At 43.7% G+C, this 22,463-nt stretch overlaps 1 protein-coding gene across 1 annotated transcript in view; it reads right to left on the bottom strand.

Moving 5' to 3' along the window:
* Nucleotides 1-1,076: 1,076 nt before the first annotated feature.
* LOC134965656 (nicotinamide N-methyltransferase-like) overlaps nt 1,077-22,463 on the bottom strand; it is a 34,204-nt gene continuing 12,817 nt past the window's right edge. Inside the window, exon 3 of the mRNA XM_063941988.1 lies at nt 1,077-1,497. Coding sequence (XP_063798058.1) covers nt 1,077-1,497 — 421 coding nt within the window. The remainder of the gene's footprint in view (nt 1,498-22,463) is intronic.

Raw genomic sequence — 22,463 nt, 5'->3', positions numbered from 1 at the left:
ACGCTGCGGCCGCTTCTGTTGGTGTAGTTGTGTCTGTGACTATATGATAATGCTGGTAATAGCCCTTCCCCTGGTGTACAAGCTGCGTCTGACTGTGCCAGGACTGAGACGCTGACCTCCAGCATCTGTAGACACTGTAACACCACTCAGTACATCATTACATGTCACCGTCAGTCACACCATAGACACTTACCCCAGCCCCATGCTAGGTGTGAGCGCCTAAACGTCTCTATACACAGCCACTTCATGACATACAGATGTGTCCTCATACACCTTTCCTATATCCTGCCATGTATAGCACGGTTTGGCATGCCATAGTGTCAGAGATTGGGCCATGGTTATTATGCTACTTTATACATATTCTGTTATGGGAAACAATTTTTTTTTAAATCCATCCACTCGCTGCACTTAGAAAAAGTTTAGCCGCGGTATGTACAGAAAAGGTGTAAGTGGTCACATCTGTACCTGCAACACTTCCATGACACTCACATACATACCACCCAACATTCTCCATGATGAAGTAGGGACACCTGCACCCAAAAAGGGGACATGGACTTGGCAAAAGGTGACATGGCTTCACAGGAATGATGTGATTGTGATCCACGCCCCCTGTTTTCAAACCCACACCCCGCACACCCTGCACCCATATAATTATACTTATCACTCCGCTGTCCCAGCACTGGCTGCAGAGCTGCAAAAATCACAGGGAAAGTGTCCTCCGTGGCCATTATTCTTGTGAATTGTGCAGTAGAGATTTCCCTTGAACAAGGTGCAGGTGCCAAGTTCTCAGAGACCTGTGCATGCAGAGCAAACTGTGGCACGAAGCCAGAGTCTACTGCACCACCGGAGAGTAGATGATTCATACGGAACCTGTATATGGGTCCCCTCTTCTCTGAAACCACACCTGGGAACACATAACACATTTTCAATACACTTCTATGTGCGTATGTCAAATCTACTTCAACTGTGTACAAACACAAGCACAATGTATGCACAGTGCGATTTATACACATGCGCAGTATAACAAAATGTGTAACTGCACCCGACACAGCATGTGACTCAGAATCAGGCCCTTATTAATCTCTATGAGCTGTAATAAACATAAGTGCCTCATAGTCAGTAAGGTCACTATCTGCTGTTCTTTTCTGGACTGCACAGTGATCAATAACAAACCCTTCATCAGTGAGAACTTTTCTTGCAAATTTCTCATCATATCTGAACACATGTACCTTGTCCTGCCCAACCATCATATAAGTTGTATTTAAAGTCCCAATCAATATCAAGTATCCTTCAGGTTTTAGTAGCTTCACAAATTTTCTGAAATTATTTATATAATCATCTTGATCTTTGCTGATGGTATCTAACATCCATGCACTGATGACACAGTCTGCTGGTGGGAGCACCTCCGGGTCTGTGAGATTCTCTTTGTCAGTGTTACATTTCATGATCTTTGTTATTGCTGTCTTCAATGTCATGTATTTGTCCGGATACTGGTCACTGAAATATACAAACACAATAAGGTTCATTGGGATCTAGGACTAGCCATGCCACCACATGAGAAATAGGATATAGTTTTATATGGAGATTGAATGAGTGGGAAGGTATAATTTAGAGAGGCATTGTTTGTTTTCTAGAAGGGTTCATCGAACGTGGTAGAGATTGTGCATTATTCTACACTTTCAATCAGACACCCCTTTCATCTTCCAGCTGCATTTTAGATGGCAGTGGTGGGAAACAGGTGGCCATTAGATACCTTTATCCAGAATACTCAGCTCCTTCCAGCTTTATTCCTTTATTCCTCAGACTTATTCTCTGCATAAAACCCATCTAGAATCAATTATAAAGCAGAGCAAAAGAATGAACAAGATCAGAGCATCAGATTTCCTTTTTGCTTAACCTCTTACAAAACAAGGGGTGCATGTGGATCTAAACATATTTTTGCCACTTTTGGGTTAATGGAAGAATTTAGCGGCATGTGGGCTGGTAACTATTGGCACCCCAGGCAAGATTTACATTACTGCCCTATTTCCCCAATATAATCCTTCAGTCGATTTAGATAAAATCACACTTGGTCTATGACAATGGGGGCGGAGTCATTTTTCATATACACATCCATTTATCAACCCTCACAGCACCCATTAACACATTTGTCCACACTGTCAGCACCCCCTATCCTCCCGCTACCCAACACCTACCCAATTCACCCAGAGAACTCATTAAGACCCTCACAGCAAAAATTACCTCCTACCCCACACCTTCCCAGCATATATTAGTCATTTTAGTTCAAGCACTCATTAACCCCCCTCACAGCAAAAATCACCCCACACCACTCCCAGCACCTGTTTATCCTTTCATGCTCCACACCCACTAATCCTGTCATCTAGCACTTATTAATCAATTCACCCACAGCACTCATTAACTCCCCTTCTCACATCACCAATTAACCTCAATCACACACCAAGAACAATACAAAAATACAAAAACAAAACAAAAATAATGAGACTGCACTTCTAAATTTCATGACAATTTTATCAATAATTAAAACATATACAGCACACAGATACCGGCCAATATCATAAAATTACACATAAAAACAATATAAGCACAATATTAACACACTATTGAACCAAATGAGCCCCTAAACTTTAGCAGCATATATATCCCAAGATTTCACCACAAACAGTTCTTGGGGGTTATTCCAAGTTGTTCGCTTGCCAGCAGATTTTAGCAGCATTGCACACGCTAGGCCGTCGCCCTCTGGGAGTGTATCTTAGCTTAGCAGAATAGCAAACAAAAGATTAGCAGAATTGCGAATAGAAAATTCTAAGCAGTTTTTGAGTAGCTCCAGACTTGCGATCAGTTCAGCCCGTTTCGTTCCTGGTTTGACGTCACAAACATGCCCTGCATTCGGCCAGCCACTCCCCCGTTTCTGCAGACACTCCCGTGTTTTATCCTGGCATGCCTGTGTTTTTCCGCACACTCCCTGAAAACAGCCCGCTTCCGCCCAGAAACACCCAATTCCTGTCATTCACAGGAGTGATCACTTCAACGATGAAAATTCTTTGTTCGGACGTGAGTAAATTTACTAAGTTTTGTGCTAAAATACTTAGCGCATGCGCACTGCGTACCATGCACATGTGCATTTTTGCCTTAATTGCTCCATTGCGAAAATCGGCAATGAGCGATCAACTCGGAATGACCCCCCTTATTAGATCCTATGGCTCCAATAAGATGTTTAATTAACTCTCAGTCCCAATGAGGCCTCCACTCAAAACAATTCTGACTTTGAATCCATGCTTACTAATGGATTAGTAAAGCACAGATAGTATGGCATGCAGCTTTCTCCAAGATATTAACACTTTAAAACCGGTTAGTAATTCATTTTGGTGCACTCATGTAATGCCGCATACAGGTTATAATAAGATCCAGCAGCATAAAGGCTATAATCAGGTCCAGCAAACATTTAGGATACACCATGTGATGCACTCAATTTAATACCTATCCCCGTGGCTGTACAGCAAGCAGCTTTCTACCTGGGATCACATGATGGTGAATGGACTCCTGCTTTTGTCCCCTTAGCACTGGGGTATGGCAGTGAAGAAAATTGGCTGGCAGATAAATGCTGCAATAGTTGGAATAATGTCCTGTCCTGTTACAAACGCATTTCCCCGCCTCCGAACTTGGTGTCAGTGGCTTCCTCAGTGTTATAAAATGCAAAGCGAGCGCTAGACATCGTATTGCAGGATTGCTGTGCTCGCCACGCTGCAGGCACAGTGGCTTGCTGTGCTCACCACAGATTTTATTCTACTTCTATGGCTGTCGTGGACACCTACAGAGGGAGAAAATCCTGTTGTGCCTGAATTCCAGTGATGGCATTTCACCACCTGTTGAGATTCCTCATCAGCACTGTGATCGCTGAGATCCTGACAGGCAGTCTCATGATTGGCTCCCATTATGAGGGGACCATAACAGCATCAGGCGGCCTTTCCCACATATTGGGGAACTGATAATTCTGCCTAATTTCTACTCAGGAAATGCATAGAACCTATTTATTTAAGTTTTAATTTATAGATTTGATTGAGGAAGAATATAATTTTTGGATACTGTCATAGTGAATGGAGAAATGACGAGAATATAATAAAATACATTGTAAAATAACAAGTTTTATTTACCTTACCTGCTGAAATTACATAACTACAATATCAGCATTATTTTAAAGAAATATACTGTAGAAACATAGAATGTGATGACAGAAAAGAATACTTAGGCAATCTCGTCTGCCCATGTACACGTGTGCACGCACACACACACACACACACACACACACACACACACACACACACATACACACACACACACACTAGGGTTCATTTTGGGTGGAAGCCAATTAACCACCTAATATATTTTTTGGGGTGTGGGAGGAAACTGGAGCACCCAGAAGAAGCTAATGCAAGTATGGGGAGAACATACAAACTCGCACAAAGGGCCATTGTGGCAATCAAACCCTAAATCCACTGCCCAAATTAATGGAGTAACAATATCTCATTAGACAGCTGAGGTATGTTATAAACCACAAGATTAGTAGTGTCTTCCATTCAGAAAAGTTGCCTTTTATGTCTCTACAGAGGACGGAAACAAAGTGTCACATGGTATATGCATTTCCAAAGTGCTTAACGATTTGTATTCTGAGGATACTGAGAATGTGGGTTGTCATACTGAGCTACATCAAGAAAGATGTTAAATATATTTGCCAAATGAATGCCTGAAAGGTCACTGTGTATGAGGATTGTTGTAACTCCATCTAGACTTACCTTAGGGATCTCCTATATTGTGAGAATGAGTTATTAAGCATACCCAATTGGAAAATCATGATGTGGGAAAGGAATCAGCTACAGAGATACTGTACAGTGTAGATTGAAGACACATTGAAATATGTTTTTATACTGTTTCTATTCGGTAATAGAGTCACACTCTGGAAAATTATTGTGTGACTTACCACTGCCACCTGTCCTACAAGTCAGGATTCCTGCTTGCCCTGTCTGAGAACATGATGTACTGACATCGCCATCTAGGAGCTTGTCAGCTGACTGCTGTCCTACAGTTGAAGTGTTCCTGCCTCAGCTGATTCTAGCAGCCAATAAGGGATTTGCAGTTTCTACATATTCCCTGTGAGGATTCCTGCTAATGGCCAGAGCAAACTGTTGCTTCCCTAAATTACTCTGCTAATCCTTGGCTTCTATTTGCATTGCTCTTTATCTGGCTGCAGATCTGCAATTTACTGCAGTCTTCCTAGATTCCTGTGTCTTCCTTCATTGCTGGGTTTCACTCTGCAAGTATCACAGTGGGCTGACGTTGAGAATCTGAAGGCTGGGCGTTCGCTTGAGGAGTGGCTATGGAAGCAGGGAGGAACTGGGGAGTCCGGATGTAATTCCTTCTCATATAACTCGAGGTTCTAGGATGAGTAACTGAAGAACAAAACTTAGAGCTAGGCTATGATACTCTGGAAGGAGCTGTAAGAATGTTCACTGAGAGACAATGCTGAAGTACTCAGAAAACTACTGCTGAAGACTGAATGCCGATGAGGCGTGATTGAAGAACACTGAATATTACTGTTGGAGAATGAATGCTGGCATGACTGAGGAACACTGAATGTAACTGTTGAAAAATGAATGCTGTGATGGCGTGACTAAAGAACACTGAATGTAACTGTTGAAGAATGAATGCTGCAGAGGCATGACTAAATAACACTAAATGTTACTGTTGAAGGTAGAGGGTGGACAGCTGTAGACTGCGTAACAGAGAGTCGCCAGCAGAGGTGCAGTGGAAGGTGACAGACAGGCTTGCTCAGTGGAGTTGGAGACCCTTTGGATCATGTGAAACCACAGGGGACACCTGAGGGAGCTCATAGCTGGAGCTTCTGCTGTAGGCAGTAACATAAAGCACTGTCAGCATGCAAGAGTGGGCTGATCACTTTTGTAAGAGGAAGCTGCCTCCTATTAAACTGAGCATTCCACAGAGCTCAGCGATTGGACACAGAGAACCTTGGTCTCCAACATGGTGGCTCCCAGTGATTCAGACACAAAGGAGCATGCTCCCTCTTACCCAGCACTTCACCCATCTCCCATACTCCGGCAGCCACACCATCACCACTGCCAGCACCATTGTGCCTCGCCAAGGCCGCGCAGCACCACCAGCATGCGAACGGGTGTGCCACGGACCCCGGCTCCGGAGGAAAACCCCCAGCACCAGACAGCAAGGATCTGTGCTGTTGAAATTTGTTACAAGTACAGTACATCAAGTGCTTCCAGAGTGTTCATACAGATATCACCTCATTTGCTTCCTGCGATCTGACCACCATCTGCACTGATTGCTAGTTTCCTTGTGAGCTTCTTCTCAGCCTGCTGTAATCATCTCCAGCATGATTCTGTCTGCTGATTCCATGTACCATAACTACAGATGTTTTTTGCTGAAATGCATCTTATTTGCATCACAATGTGAATATGATGTATACGCAGACACTGCCGATTAGAATGATATTTGTATGTGTGGCTGTATCTGCATACAAAATTGTATGTTACAGTTTTTACTAGGAAAACACTGTAATGTAGCATTTCATGTGCAGATACAGCCGCAGTCGCACACAGAATATAGGCATGCTGCATATCATTTTACTCAGCATAAGTTGTTTGTGCGTCCTATTCACATTGTTTTAAATAAGATGCATTTGAATGGAAAAGTTACACATAAAGAAATTTGGTGCTACGAGTCATGCCATGGCATGGCGTGACTAGAAGGGCTGTTTAACATGCAGTGCGACTAGATGTAAGCAAGTAATCTAACTTGTGTACCCGATCCAAGTTACAGTACGCTCACACTACAGGACTTTATTAGCTCAGTACTGTGTTCATATTTCTCTGTGTCTCTGATTACTCCAGTATTTCCCTGCATATTAATACAAGCTATTCCATTTCCTGTCTGTTACTCAGTTCCCAGTTCAGTTCAGACTTGCAGCACTTAGACTTTCTCAGCAATTCTGATCCTAATTTAGATTTATTTAATCCATTACACCACTATACCCAGCAATACCCAGCATCAAGTTAATCCGGTTCTAGCCTGGGTTTTACCCGTTCTGGTCCCGGTCTGGTGTCCTGAGAGGCCAGTTTCAGTCAGGTCCAAGTGTTCTCTCCATTTTCCAGTGTATTCCAGCTCCTGCCCTAGGAACCCAGGCAGATGACTGCAACCTGTGTGCTGGGAACAGAATATTGAACACCTCCAGCATATTAGCCTCCGTGCCTCTGCACTGGGTAAAGCCAATTCCTACTACAGGAAAGTCCATGTTTCCATCCAAGATCTGTGACATAGAGGATGGTATATTGTTCTGCCTATTTTACTTTCTAATCAAGAAAAAGAATAAAAAAGAAATTTCCCCCAGCACACCAAGAAGTACCAGCAATAAGACTTGAATATTACAGAGAAGCCCTGCGGAGGCCTGGTGGCTTAACTATATCTTTATAATCACTGAATTTTCTAATATCCTTCAAGTTTTTGCTGATACCCCTTGGTGTGCTGGGGAAACATTTTCTTTTCTTGTATATCCCCTCCCTTTCATGCATCTGAAAAGTATTACTAAATTGCTTGAGCAGCTTCCATTTTATATTCCTAGTTTACTCTCTACTGTGCATCATGTACAATAAATGGTTGTACAAGAACTATTGGTTGCAAAGGAGCTTTCAAAACTATAGAGCTATCAAGTCACCAAGTAGGGTGACTCTTATCATGGAGAAAGAAGGAGGATCTGACAAGACAACTGACGCTTTATTAGCACTTACTGGAAAGTGAGTTATTGCATTTATTTACATGTAATCGTTTTGAGAATATGCCTTATAGGATAGGGTGTGAAATGTTTGGCTGAGTTATTTTATTATTGACAATCTAAGTGGCTCACAAATTATTTACCCTAGATCAGAGGTTTCCAAACGCGGTCCTCAAGGCAAACCAACAGTCCAGGATTTAGGTATATCCATGGCTCAGCACAGATGGTTAAATCAAATTGACTGAGGTGATAATGAAGTCACCTGCGGCCAAGCATGGATACATTTAAAACCTGGACTGTTGGGGTTCATTGAGGACCACTTTTGTGAACCTCTGCTCTAGATGTTTCCACATTACTAGCCATGGTGGGATTCATGATAACAACACCTTTTGGCACAAAGGATAACTTTCTGAATAATTTTTAAAGAAATGAGATTTGGTTATAGTTGAAAGCATAAATCAGAACCAAGGTAAATACATTAGAGATGTAAGAGAAAGAAGAGAGTAATTAGTTTACCAGGGTGCACTGGACCACCACAATTTCTATTAAAAGTTTAACACTTTATCGGTATGCACTAAAATATCTCATTATTTCATTGTTAAAACATGGAAATATAAAATAAAGGATAGTGATAAAGAAGAGTAAAAGTGTGCAGTGGCATATCTATGCCTTGACCAGGATGGCACTCACCAGGGCCGCCGGCAGAGTAGGGATGCCGTCCGGTGGTGCCACCCGCAGCCAGGGTGGAGAATCAATTAGTAGAGGCAGTACCTGTGTAGCACAGCAGATAGCAGCCACTGGAACTTGAGTCGGTGTCCGACGCCGTGGCCGCACTACAGTGAAGAAACTTGATTAAAGCTACTGTTCCCAGCAGCCCTTGCTGCCATGACCTCCTGGCAGCAATGACTGCTGGGAACTTCAGTTTATTTAGAGTTTCCATTGCTCATTGCAGTGCGGGCGCTGTGCTGGACTCCGGCTCAAGTTCCAGTGGCTGCTATCTGCTGTGCTGCACAGGTACTGCCTATGGGCATGGCCGAATTAAGGGAGGGGCGGCAGTCCTGGGGGCCCCCACACTGTCCGTTGTCTATTTGAGGATTCTCCCTCTGGCGGCTCCGCTGTTCAGTAACAGCTACCGCCGAGGAGCTCCTCCAATCACAGTTAGTCTCGTTGGACAGTGAAAGGGGATCCCGCGAGACAGTGACCGTTCCAACGCACTGTACCTGCTGGTCACTCAAGTGAAGTCCCTGCTACAGCAGGAGATCCGTGAGTGACACCTATTGGCCACCCCAGTGTGTCTATTGTGGGGGAAGGGTGTCTCTTGTGGGCAGCCGCAGGTGGGAGTTAATGTTTCTTGCGGGCAGATGGGAGTGTCCCTTTCGGGTAGCCGAGGGGGAATTTAGTGTTACATGTATAGTGCTGCCAGTAGTAGCGCCGATTATAAGCATAGTGCCACCAGTAGTAGCACCTTTTACACGCATTGATGGTAATTCCGAGTTGATCGCAGCCAGCAACTTTTTGCTGCTGCTGCTGCGGTCAACTAGTCCACGCCTATGGGGGAGTGTATTCTAGCTTAGCAGGGCTGCGATCGCTTGTGCAGCCCTGCTAAGCTAATAAAATTTTAAGTAAAAGAAGACTAACCCTGGACATACTTACCCTGTGTGACGATCTCTGCGATGCTAAAGCAGGCTTTGATGTCAGACATCCGCCCTACATTCTGCTGGACACGCCTGTGTTTTCTTCTCCACTCCCCAAAAACAGTCTCCAATGGTCCGGTGATGCCCAGGTACACCTGCTTTCTGTCAATCTTCTTGAGGTCGGCTGTGTGACTGCTTTCTTCGTACTCCTGAACGTAACCAGTGCGGCCGGCACGGATGCGCATTCCGGACCCGTTCGCACTGCAGCGACCAACCGCTGCGTGCAAATGGGTCGGAATGACCCCCATAGTGCCCGCAGGAGTAGCATTGCTTACACACATAGTGCCCCCAATATTAGCGCCGATTACTCATATAGTGCACCCAGTAGTAGTGCTGACTATATGCACAGTGCCCCCAGTAGTAGCGCTGATTACACGCATAGTGCACCCAGTAGTATCACTGCTTATCTGCATAGTGCCCCCAGGAGTAGTGACGCTGTCACACATAGTGCCCCCAGTAGTAGCACCAAGTACACACATAGTGCCCCCAGTAGTAGTGCTGATTACACACATAGTGCCCCCAGTAGTAGTGCCGATTACACGCATAGTGCCCCCAGTAGTTGCACCGATTACACACATAGTGCCCCCAGAAGTAACGCCGTTTACACGAATAGTGCCCCCAGTAGTAGCACTGATTACACACATAGTGCCCCCAGTAGTAGCGCCGTTTACACGAATAGTGCCCCCAGTAGTAGCACTGATTACACACATAGTGCCCCCAGTAGTAGCAGGGATGGCGACAGGGGGGTCAAAGGGGACACCTGTACCAAGCCCTAAGGATCAGAGGGGCCCCAAGGATAAACCACTTAGTACCTGGCAGGAATGTGAGCCGTCTTGTCCAAATAGGGCAGGGAGCTGTAGGCAGTGTGGGCGCAGCATCAGAGTGACAGGAGCCTCTAACATACAGTGACTGTATGGCGTGAGTGTTTACTCGCTCTTCCCGGTGTACCTCTATTGCAGGCAGTTATGAAACATCAAAAGAAACTTACAGGGATAAAAATCCCTATATCAGACCAAGAGCGCTGCCACCGTCCATCAATACCACAATAAGTAATTACAGAACTTCATATACTCAGATTCACAATGGATCTTTTTAATATATCTTTTATTCCCAAAAAGAACTTCAATAAAAATATATATAATGCTGCAGCATATATGAAATACAATTTACATATATTCAACACACATTAAGATTCCCTAGAGGCTTGCCAGTATTCCTTATGATATCCCAATCATGTGTTTAGACCACAGATGGGTCCACTACCTTATTCAATTGAAGAGTGTCCACAGAAAATAAATAACTCCCAATGGACCATATAGGGATTACTTGTTTGACTCTCACATGTAGATACAATTCCAATGTCCCAGTTCACTTGGATTCCTTTTTTACATGTATGCACACATCAAATAGAATCACTGGTAATTACCATGCATACTTGCTATTACGTCACCTCCAAGGTAATGCAGTGCTTATATGATCCAATAATCAGGCTCCCTCTGCTGGTATAATACCTATTTTACAGGTATAGTAGAATTGATGACTCAATATAGTCATTCACAGTGTTCAGGCTCCCTCTGCTGGTATTGGCCCGTATTGCAAACACACTGTGTGGATGGTTTCTACAGCCCAATGTACCAATGATGTGGAGGTGATCGTCTCTGGCACAGTCAATCAAAAATGCGTTTCTCCACCTTAGTGCTACCTCAGCGGCTTTCTCAGTTCAAATGACTGTGCTACGCAAGTTCTCATTATATAGTGCCCAGAATTCCAATCTCCCGCGTGACATTGCGCATGCACACTTACTCGTGCGCTCCCAGCCTCATTTTGGACTCCTTTCTTATATCTCCTCCGGCGGCCATTTTTCCATTTGTATTCAAGACTCATTCTCATGTCTTACCACGGTCCTCAAGGCACACTAACAGTGCAGGTTTTAGTGATATCCAGGCTTCAGCACAGGTGACTTCATCAGTAGCTCAGTTATTTTGATTCAACCATCTGTGCTGCAGCCTGGATATCACTAAAACCTGCACTGTTGGTGTGCCTTGAGGACCGTGGTTGGGAATGCCTGTCTTAGTGGATACAAGCCTCATTATGGATACTGGCAGCCATCTTTCCAATTCATAAATACCTTAATGTTACAACTATTTAGCATAAATTAGCAGCCATCTTTCTCCACCCTCAGTGGACATATTGGTACCCCTTTCTATACAAAACAATCTCATATGTCAGAATATATACAGAGCCACATATATATGTACATTTTTAAGGATATACCCACAAATTCTACATCTTATATTTTATTTAGTTTTATTATCCAATTTCATTTACTATTCCTCATATTTTACCCTTTAATATGTAACCCTTATCAGACATACACCTATAGTCCTATTTGTACAATTCTCAGTACATATATATAGTGCCATATCACACACTAAAAACAAATAAAACTCTAATATACTGTATATATATATATATATATATATATATACATATGCATATATATATCACCATTTATATTAATAAATTCCATCTCCAATTTTCACTATCACAGGGAAAATACACTTTTCTTTACTATCTCCTTCACTCTCCATAGAGTTACCTCAACTTTAAAAAATATTTAATTCCACTGAATCATTCAACCGATATGGAATCAGAGTCTTAAATCTAAACATCCAAAACGCCTCTCTCTTGCACAAACGTCTGAACCTATCACCCTCCCTACTAGTTTCTGCAACTTGTTCAATCGCAGTAACACTAATATTCTCACCTTTCCCTTTATCACAATCTAAAATATGTTGATACAGATGGGTGTTCCCTACCTTCTTTTCTATTCTCCGTTTATTTTCCATGAACCTAATGTGGAGCGTCCTAGTTGTACGCCCCACTTACGGTAATTCACATCCACACCGTAGGATGTAGATTACAAATGTAGATTTACATTTCATTTTTGATCCTGTAAACTTCTCCAGAGACCGTGGAAATCATCTGTAATGTTTTCTTACTGGTATCAGCACATGTTATACATTCCGTCCGTCCACATCTATGGAAACCTGGCGGTAATGTTGGTAACCAAGTCGGGGCTTTTTTCCCTCCTTCCTGAAATGACTGTTTCTTACATGTGCTATCAAAAAAACTATGTGCCAGCGTGGTTCTTAAACTGTCAGATTTTCTAAAGATAGCTTGTTCACTCATTCTTACACTGGAGTTCAAAGTTTCACCCAGCCTAAGAATGGACAAATTCGGTTCAATAATTTTCTTTTTTGTTTCATATGCACTGGTATTGTATTTAGTCAGAAACATCAGTGTCCTATCCTTCCCCATTTCCTCATTATTTTTAGCCATGGTCCGAGTATTGTCCAACAATGTATTCCGTTCAGTATTTTCAACTTCCCTCAGCGTTTGATCTAATATATGTTTGGGATAATTTTGTGTAATGTAGGACCTATATATAGATTTCATTTGTTTCTGAGCTACTTCCTCAGTGGAATAGTTCCTTTTCACACTAAGGAACTGACCCTTCAGTATATTATCTTTCCACCTTTGAAGGTGGCTACTCTTATAGTGAAGGTACATGCTCTGATCCACCTCTTTTACATAAGTTTCCGTTATTATTTTCTTGTTCTCAACCTTTAGTGCTATGTCCAGAAAAGTCATCTGTGTTCGATGGCATTGTCCAGTAAATTTTAGACCAAACTGATTACAGTTTAAGCCATTTATAAAGGATTCTGCTGATTCTGTGCTCCCCTGCCAAATAAAAAATAGGTAATCAATGAAATGACCATAGAGGACCAGGTTCGCCCTGAGATTGCCACCCCAACTGTGCTGCTCTTCGAAGCGACCCATAAATAGATTGGCGAAACTTGGGGCAAACCTGGTCCCCATGGGCGTCCCCCTGACCTGCAGATAATATTGATGATCAAAAAGAAAATAATTGTGCTTTAATTTAAACCTAATCCCTTCAATGATCAACTACCATCAACTACCTCATGCTGGGGTTCTCCAAGAGATAAAACTCAATGGCATCAATCCCCAACTGATGCTCAATATTTGAATATAGTGATACAACATCACATGTGATAAAACAGTAATTAGACTGCCACTTCACTGTTTTAATTAAATTTCAAAATTGTGTGGTGTCTTTTATGTGAAATTTTAGTTCTTTCACATATCCCTGTAGATGACTATCCACAAAAAAAGATAAGTTACTTGTTAGTGATCCAATTCCCGCAATTATGGGTCGACCCAGTGGATTAATTAAAGTTTTATGTACTTTTGGCAAAAAATTATATATAGGAATCACAGGATTATCACAAAATAGAAAACACTGTGTTTCTCTGGACACAGCACCTATATCAAATGCTCTATTTAATAGAGTCTTTAATTCTCTCTGAAACTGAGATTATCTTTAACAGGCTGTTTATCAGTTCTTGGGACTTCTTTTGGAACTTAAATTAATTAATCTAATAGCCACCATGGGATATTGGAATTGGCTCTATATGTGAGAGTCAAACAAGTAATCCCTATATGGTCCATTTGGATTTATTAATTATCTGTGGACACTCTTCAATTGAATAAGGTAGTGGACCCATCTGTGGTCTAAACACATGATTGGGATATCGTAAGGAATACTGGCAAGCCTCTAGGGAATCTTAATGTGTGTTGAATATATGTAAATTGTATTTTCTAAATGCTGCAGCATTATATATTTTTATTGAAACTCTTTTGGGGAATAAAAGATATATTAAAAATATCCATTGTGAATCTAAGTATATGAAGTTCTATAATTACTTATTGTGGTATTGATGGGCGGTGGCAGCGCTCTTGGTTTGATATAGGGATTTTTATCCCAGTAAATTTACAGAACTTACAGAAACTGTAAACTATTGTTGTCTTTTGTAAGGAATGCAATTATCTTTATAAACTGAGAGCAGCAGCATCTGCCTTTTTATAAATCTCCTTTTTTCAGTAAGTTCCGGCGCCCTTTTTGCATACACGGAAGCCCTTGCAGGTAAAAGTAAGGGGGCCTGTGGATGTAATTTTATGTGATAGTTATGAAACATGGCAGCAGCTCTGCTGGCCAAGATTCCCGTGCCCTGCACGGCCTCTTCTGGTGGGGTCTGCTGTGCGGTGTTCGGGTCTGGGTACGGGGGAGTGCAGCACAGGTGAGTCTCTCCCTGGGGTAAGAGTAGATTGGTGAGGAGATACAGTGCTTTGGGATAGGGTGGGGGAGCTGGGAATGGAGCATGGAGTCATTGGGGAGAGACAGACCTTAGCGTGTGTGGGAGAAAGGAGAGAGTGAAACACAGACTGTGGTGTGTGGGGGAGGAAGGAGATATATACATATTTATATATGTGTATAAGTATATATATATATATATATATATATATATATATATTAACCGTTTCTTATATAGAGCAGAAAAAATTGTTGCGCTGTAATATATAAATATATATCTGAGGGGGGACCAGAGATATCACTATTTTGGGCCTCAAGATTTCTGTTGACGGCCCTGAGTAGTAGCGCCGTTTTCATGCATAGTGCCCCTAGTAGTAGTGCCGCTGATATGCATAGCGCCCCCAATAGTAGTGCCTCCAGTAATAGCTCCTCTTACATGCATAGTGCCCCCAGGAGTAGTGCCACTTATACACAGTGCCCCCCAGTAGTTGTGCAGCTTATACACGCACAGTGCCCCCAGGAGGAGTGCCGCTGTCACACATAGTGCCCCCAGTAGTATGGCCGATTACATGCATAGTGCTCCCAGTAGTATCACTGCTTATATGCACAGTGCCCCCAGGAGGAGCGCCGCTATCAGGCATAGTGCCCCCAGTAGTAGTGCTGATTGCACACATAGTCCGCCCAGTAGTATCGCTGCTTATATGCATAGTGCCCCCAGCAGGAGCACCATTTAAATGCATAGTGCCGCCAATAGAAGTGCTGCTTACATGCATAGTGCCCCCAGTAGTAGTGCCACTTATACACAGTGCCCCCCAATAGTTGTGCTGCTTATACACGCACAGTGCCCCTAGGAGTAGTGCCGCTGTCATACATAGTGCCCCCAGTAGTAGCACCAATTACATGCATAGTGCCCCCAGTAGAAGCGCTGCTTACGCGCATAGTGCCCCCAGTAGTAGTGCCTCCAGTAAATGCTCCTCTTACATGCATAGTGCCCCCAGGAGTAGTGTCACTTATACACAGTGCCCCCCAGTAGTGGTGCTGCTTATACACGCACAGTGCCCCCAGAAGGAGTGCTGCTGTCACACATAGGGCCCCAGTAGTAGCGCCGATTACACGCATAGTGCCCCCAGTAGTAGCGCTGCTTATGCGCATAGCACCCCCAGTAGTAGTGCCTCCAGTAGTAGCACCGCTTGCACACAAAGTGCCCCCAGGAGTAGATCCACTTATACACAGTGCCCCCAGTATTCGCACAACTTAGACATATAGTGGTTATTGAAAGTTTGGGCACCCCAGGCAAAAATTCATTTTAATGTGCAAAAAGAAGCCAAGGAAAGATGGAAAAATCTTCAAAAGGCATCAAATTACAGATTAGACATTCTTATAACATGTCAAAAAAAGCTTGATTTTATTTCCATCATTTACACTTTCAAAAGAACAGAAAACAAAAAATGGCGTCTGCAAAAGTTTGAGCACCCTGCAGAGTTAATACCTTGTACTGCCCCCTTTGGCAAGTATCACAGCTTGTAAACGCTTTTTGTAGCCAGCCAAGAGTCTTTCAATTCTTGTTTGAGGTATCTTCGCCAATTCTTCCTTACAAAAGTCTTCCAGTTCTTTGAGATTCCTGGGCTGTCTGTGACGCACTGCTCTTTTAAAGTCTATCCCTAGATTTTCAATTATGTTGAGGTCAGGAGATTGTGAAGGCCATGGCAAAACCTTCAGTTTACGCCTCTTGATGTAATCCACCGTGGATTTTGAGGTGTGTTTAGGATCATTATCCATTTGTAGAAGCCAGCCTCTCTTTAACTTCAGCTTTTTCACAGATGGCATCAAGTTAGCGTCCAAAATTTGCTGGAATCTTATTGAATCCATTATTCCTTCTACTCGTGAAATTTTCCCTGTGCCACTGGCTGCAATACAACCCCAAAGCATGATTGATCCACCTCCATGCTTAATAGTTGGACAGAGGTTCTTTTCATTAAATTCTGTGCCCTTCCTTTTCCAAACGTACCTTTGCTCATTCCGGCCAAAAAGTTCTATTTTAACTAGAGATGAGCGGGTTCGGTTTCTCTGAATCCGAACCCGCCAGAACTTCATGTTTTTTTTCACGGGTCCGAGTGACTCGGATCTTCCCGCCTTGCTCGGTTAACCCGAGCGCGCCCGAACGTCATCATGACGCTGTCGGATTCTCGCGAGGCTCGGATTCTATCGCGAGACTCGGATTCTATATAAGGAGCCGCGCGTCGCCGCCATTTTCACACGTGCATTGAGATTGATAGGGAGAGGACGTGGCTGGCGTCCTCTCCGTTTAGAATAGATTAGAGAGACACTTGATTTACTAATTTTGGGGAGCATTAGGAGTACTCAGTACAGTGCAGAGTTTTGCTGATAGTGACCACCAGTTTTATTTATAATCCGTTCTCTGCCTGAAAAAAGCGATACACAGCACACAGTGACTCAGTCACATACCATATCTGTGTGCACTGCTCAGGCTCAGGCCAGTGTGCTGCATCATCTATTATCTATATATAATATTATATATATCTGTCTGACTGCTCAGCTCACACAGCTTATAATTGTGGGGGAGACTGGGGAGCACTACTGCAGTGCCAGTTATAGGTTATAGCAGGAGCCAGGAGTACATAATATATTATATAGTGAGTGACCACCAGACACACAGTGCAGTTTATTTAATATATCCATTCTCTGCCTGAAAAAAGCGATACACACAGTGACTCAGTCAGTCACATACCATATCTGTGTGCACTGCTCAGGCTCAGGCCAGTGTGCTGCATCATCTATATAATATATATTATATATCTGTCTGACTGCTCAGCTCACACAGCTTATAATTGTGGGGGAGACTGGGGAGCACTACTGCAGTGCCAGTTATAGGTTATAGCAGGGGCCAGGAGTACATAATATTATATTAAAACAGTGCACACTTTTGCTGCAGGAGTGCCACTGCCAGTGTGACTAGTGACCAGTGACCTGACCACCAGTATATATAATATTAGTAGTATACTATCTCTTTATCAACCAGTCTATATATTAGCAGCAGACACAGTACAGTGCGGTAGTTCACGGCTGTGGCTACCTCTGTGTCGGCACTCGGCAGCCCGTCCATAATTGTATATACCACCTAACCGTGGTTTTTTTTTCTTTCTTTATACATACATACTAGTTACGAGTATACTATCTCTTTATCAACCAGTCTATATATTAGCAGCAGACACAGTACAGTGCGGTAGTTCACGGCTGTGGCTACCTCTGTGTCGGCACTCGGCAGCCCGTCCATAATTGTATATACCACCTAACCGTGGTTTTTTTTTCTTTCTTTATACATACATACTAGTTACGAGTATACTATCTCTTTATCAACCAGTCTATATATTAGCAGCAGACACAGTACAGTGCGGTAGTTCACGGCTGTGGCTACCTCTGTGTCGGCACTCGGCAGCCCGTCCATAATTGTATATACCACCTAACCGTGGTTTTTTTTTCTTTCTTTATACATACATACTAGTTACGAGTATACTATCTCTTTATCAACCAGTCTATATATTAGCAGCAGACACAGTACAGTGCGGTAGTTCACGGCTGTGGCTACCTCTGTGTCGGCACTCGGCAGCCCGTCCATAATTGTATATACCACCTAACCGTGGTTTTTTTTTCTTTCTTTATACATACATACTAGTTACGAGTATACTATCTCTTTATCAACCAGTCTATATATTAGCAGCAGACACAGTACAGTGCGGTAGTTCACGGCTGTGGCTACCTCTGTGTCGGCACTCGGCAGCCCGTCCATAATTGTATATACCACCTAACCGTGGTTTTTTTTTCTTTCTTTATACATACATACTAGTTACGAGTATACTATCTCTTTATCAACCAGTCTATATATTAGCAGCAGACACAGTACAGTGCGGTAGTTCACAGCTGTGGCTACCTCTGTGTCGGCACTCGGCAGCCCGTCCATAATTGTATATACCACCTAACCGTGGTTTTTTTTTCTTTCTTTATACATACATACTAGTTACGAGTATACTATCTCTTTATCAACCAGTCTATATATTAGCAGCAGACACAGTACAGTGCGGTAGTTCACGGCTGTGGCTACCTCTGTGTCGGCACTCGGCAGCCCGTCCATAATTGTATATACCACCTAACCGTGGTTTTTTTTTCTTTCTTTATACATACATACTAGTTACGAGTATACTATCTCTTTATCAACCAGTCTATATATTAGCAGCAGACACAGTACAGTGCGGTAGTTCACGGCTGTGGCTACCTCTGTGTCGGCACTCGGCAGCCCGTCCATAATTGTATATACCACCTAACCGTGGTTTTTTTTTCTTTCTTTATACATACATACTAGTTACGAGTATACTATCTCTTTATCAACCAGTCTATATATTAGCAGCAGACACAGTACAGTGCGGTAGTTCACAGCTGTGGCTACCTCTGTGTCGGCACTCGGCAGCCCGTCCATAATTGTATATACCACCTAACCGTGGTTTTTTTTTCTTTCTTTATACATACATACTAGTTACGAGTATACTATCTCTTTATCAACCAGTCTATATATTAGCAGCAGACACAGTACAGTGCGGTAGTTCACGGCTGTGGCTACCTCTGTGTCGGCACTCGGCAGCCCGTCCATAATTGTATATACCACCTAACCGTGGTTTTTTTTTCTTTCTTTATACATACATACTAGTTACGAGTATACTATCTCTTTATCAACCAGTCTATATATTAGCAGCAGACACAGTACAGTGCGGTAGTTCACGGCTGTGGCTACCTCTGTGTCGGCACTCGGCAGCCCGTCCATAATTGTATATACCACCTAACCGTGGTTTTTTTTTCTTTCTTTATACATACATACTAGTTACGAGTATACTATCTCTTTATCAACCAGTCTATATATTAGCAGCAGACACAGTACAGTGCGGTAGTTCACGGCTGTGGCTACCTCTGTGTCGGCACTCGGCAGCCCGTCCATAATTGTATATACCACCTAACCGTGGTTTTTTTTTCTTTCTTTATACATACATACTAGTTACGAGTATACTATCTCTTTATCAACCAGTCTATATATTAGCAGCAGACACAGTACAGTGCGGTAGTTCACGGCTGTGGCTACCTCTGTGTCGGCACTCGGCAGCCCGTCCATAATTGTATACTAGTATCCAATCCATCCATCTCCATTGTTTACCTGAGGTGCCTTTTAGTTGTGCCTATTAAAATATGGAGAACAAAAATGTTGAGGTTCCAAAATTAGGGAAAGATCAAGATCCACTTCCACCTCGTGCTGAAGCTGCTGCCACTAGTCATGGCCGAGACGATGAAATGCCAGCAACGTCGTCTGCCAAGGCCGATGCCCAATGTCATAGTACAGAGCATGTCAAATCCAAAACACCAAATATCAGTAAAAAAAGGACTCCAAAACCTAAAATAAAATTGTCGGAGGAGAAGCGTAAACTTGCCAATATGCCATTTACCACACGGAGTGGCAAGGAACGGCTGAGGCCCTGGCCTATGTTCATGGCTAGTGGTTCAGCTTCACATGAGGATGGAAGCACTCAGCCTCTCGCTAGAAAAATGAAAAGACTCAAGCTGGCAAAAGCAGCACAGCAAAGAACTGTGCATTCTTCGAAATCCCAAATCCACAAGGAGAGTCCAATTGTGTCGGTTGCGATGCCTGACCTTCCCAACACTGGACGTGAAGAGCATGCGCCTTCCACCATTTGCACGCCCCCTGCAAGTGCTGGAAGGAGCACCCGCAGTCCAGTTCCTGATAGTCAGATTGAAGATGTCAGTGTTGAAGTACACCAGGATGAGGAGGATATGGGTGTTGCTGGCGCTGGGGAGGAAATTGACCAGGAGGATTCTGATGGTGAGGTGGTTTGTTTAAGTCAGGCACCCGGGGAGACACCTGTTGTCCGTGGGAGGAATATGGCCGTTGACATGCCAGGTGAAAATACCAAAAAAATCAGCTCTTCGGTGTGGAGGTATTTCTCCAGAAATGCGGACAACAGGTGTCAAGCCGTGTGTTCCCTTTGTCAAGCTGTAATAAGTAGGGGTAAGGACGTTAACCACCTCGGAACATCCTCCCTTATACGTCACCTGCAGCGCATTCATAATAAGTCAGTGACAAGTTCAAAAACTTTGGGTGACAGCGGAAGCAGTCCACTGACCAGTAAATCCCTTCCTCTTGTAACCAAGCTCACGCAAACCACCCCACCAACTCCCTCAGTGTCAATTTCCTCCTTCCCCAGGAATGCCAATAGTCCTGCAGGCCATGTCACTGGCAATTCTGACGAGTCCTCTCCTGCCTGGGATTCCTCCGATGCATCCTTGCGTGTAACGCCTACTGCTGCTGGCGCTGCTGTTGTTGCCGCTGGGAGTCGATGGTCATCCCAGAGGGGAAGTCGTAAGCCCACTTGTACTACTTCCAGTAAGCAATTGACTGTTCAACAGTCCTTTGCGAGGAAGATGAAATATCACAGCAGTCATCCTACTGCAAAGCGGATAACTGAGTCCTTGACAACTATGTTGGTGTTAGACGTGCGTCCGGTATCCGCCGTTAGTTCACAGGGAACTAGACAATTTATTGAGGCAGTGTGCCCCCGTTACCAAATACCATCTAGGTTCCACTTCTCTAGGCAGGCGATACCGAGAATGTACACGGACGTCAGAAAAAGACTCACCAGTGTCCTAAAAAATGCAGTTGTACCCAATGTCCACTTAACCACGGACATGTGGACAAGTGGAGCAGGGCAGGGTCAGGACTATATGACTGTGACAGCCCACTGGGTAGATGTATGGACTCCCGCCGCAAGAACAGCAGCGGCGGCACCAGTAGCAGCATCTCGCAAACGCCAACTCTTTCCTAGGCAGGCTACGCTTTGTATCACCGCTTTCCAGAATACGCACACAGCTGAAAACCTCTTACGGCAACTGAGGAAGATCATCGCGGAATGGCTTACCCCAATTGGACTCTCCTGTGGATTTGTGGCATCGGACAACGCCAGCAATATTGTGTGTGCATTAAATATGGGCAAATTCCAGCACGTCCCATGTTTTGCACATACCTTGAATTTGGTGGTGCAGAATTTTTTAAAAAACGACAGGGGCGTGCAAGAGATGCTGTCGGTGGCCAGAAAAATTGCGGGACACTTTCGGCGTACAGGCACCACGTACAGAAGACTGGAGCACCACCAAAAACTACTGAACCTGCCCTGCCATCATCTGAAGCAAGAAGTGGTAACGAGGTGGAATTCAACCCTCTATATGCTTCAGAGGTTGGAGGAGCAGCAAAAGGCCATTCAAGCCTATACAATTGAGCACGATATAGTAGGTGGAATGCACCTGTCTCAAGTGCAGTGGAGAATGATTTCAACGTTGTGCAAGGTTCTGATGCCCTTTGAACTTGCCACACGTGAAGTCAGTTCAGACACTGCCAGCCTGAGTCAGGTCATTCCCCTCATCAGGCTTTTGCAGAAGAAGCTGGAGGCATTGAAGAAGGAGCTAAAAGGGAGCGATTCCGCTAGGCATGTGGGACTTGTGGATGCAGCCCTTAATTCGCTTAACAAGGATTCACGGGTGGTCAATCTGTTGAAATCAGAGCACTACATTTTGGCCACCGTGCTCGATCCTAGATTTAAAGCCTACCTTGGATCTCTCTTTCCGGCAGACACAGGTCTGCTAGGGTTGAAAGACCTGCTGGTGACAAAATTGTCAAGTCAAGCGGAACGCGACCTGTCAACATCTCCTC

This window comes from Pseudophryne corroboree, chromosome 10 (genome assembly GCF_028390025.1).
Source record: "Pseudophryne corroboree isolate aPseCor3 chromosome 10, aPseCor3.hap2, whole genome shotgun sequence".
NCBI lineage: Eukaryota > Metazoa > Chordata > Amphibia > Anura > Myobatrachidae > Pseudophryne > Pseudophryne corroboree.
This window is presented reverse-complemented; position numbering and strand designations above follow the sequence as displayed.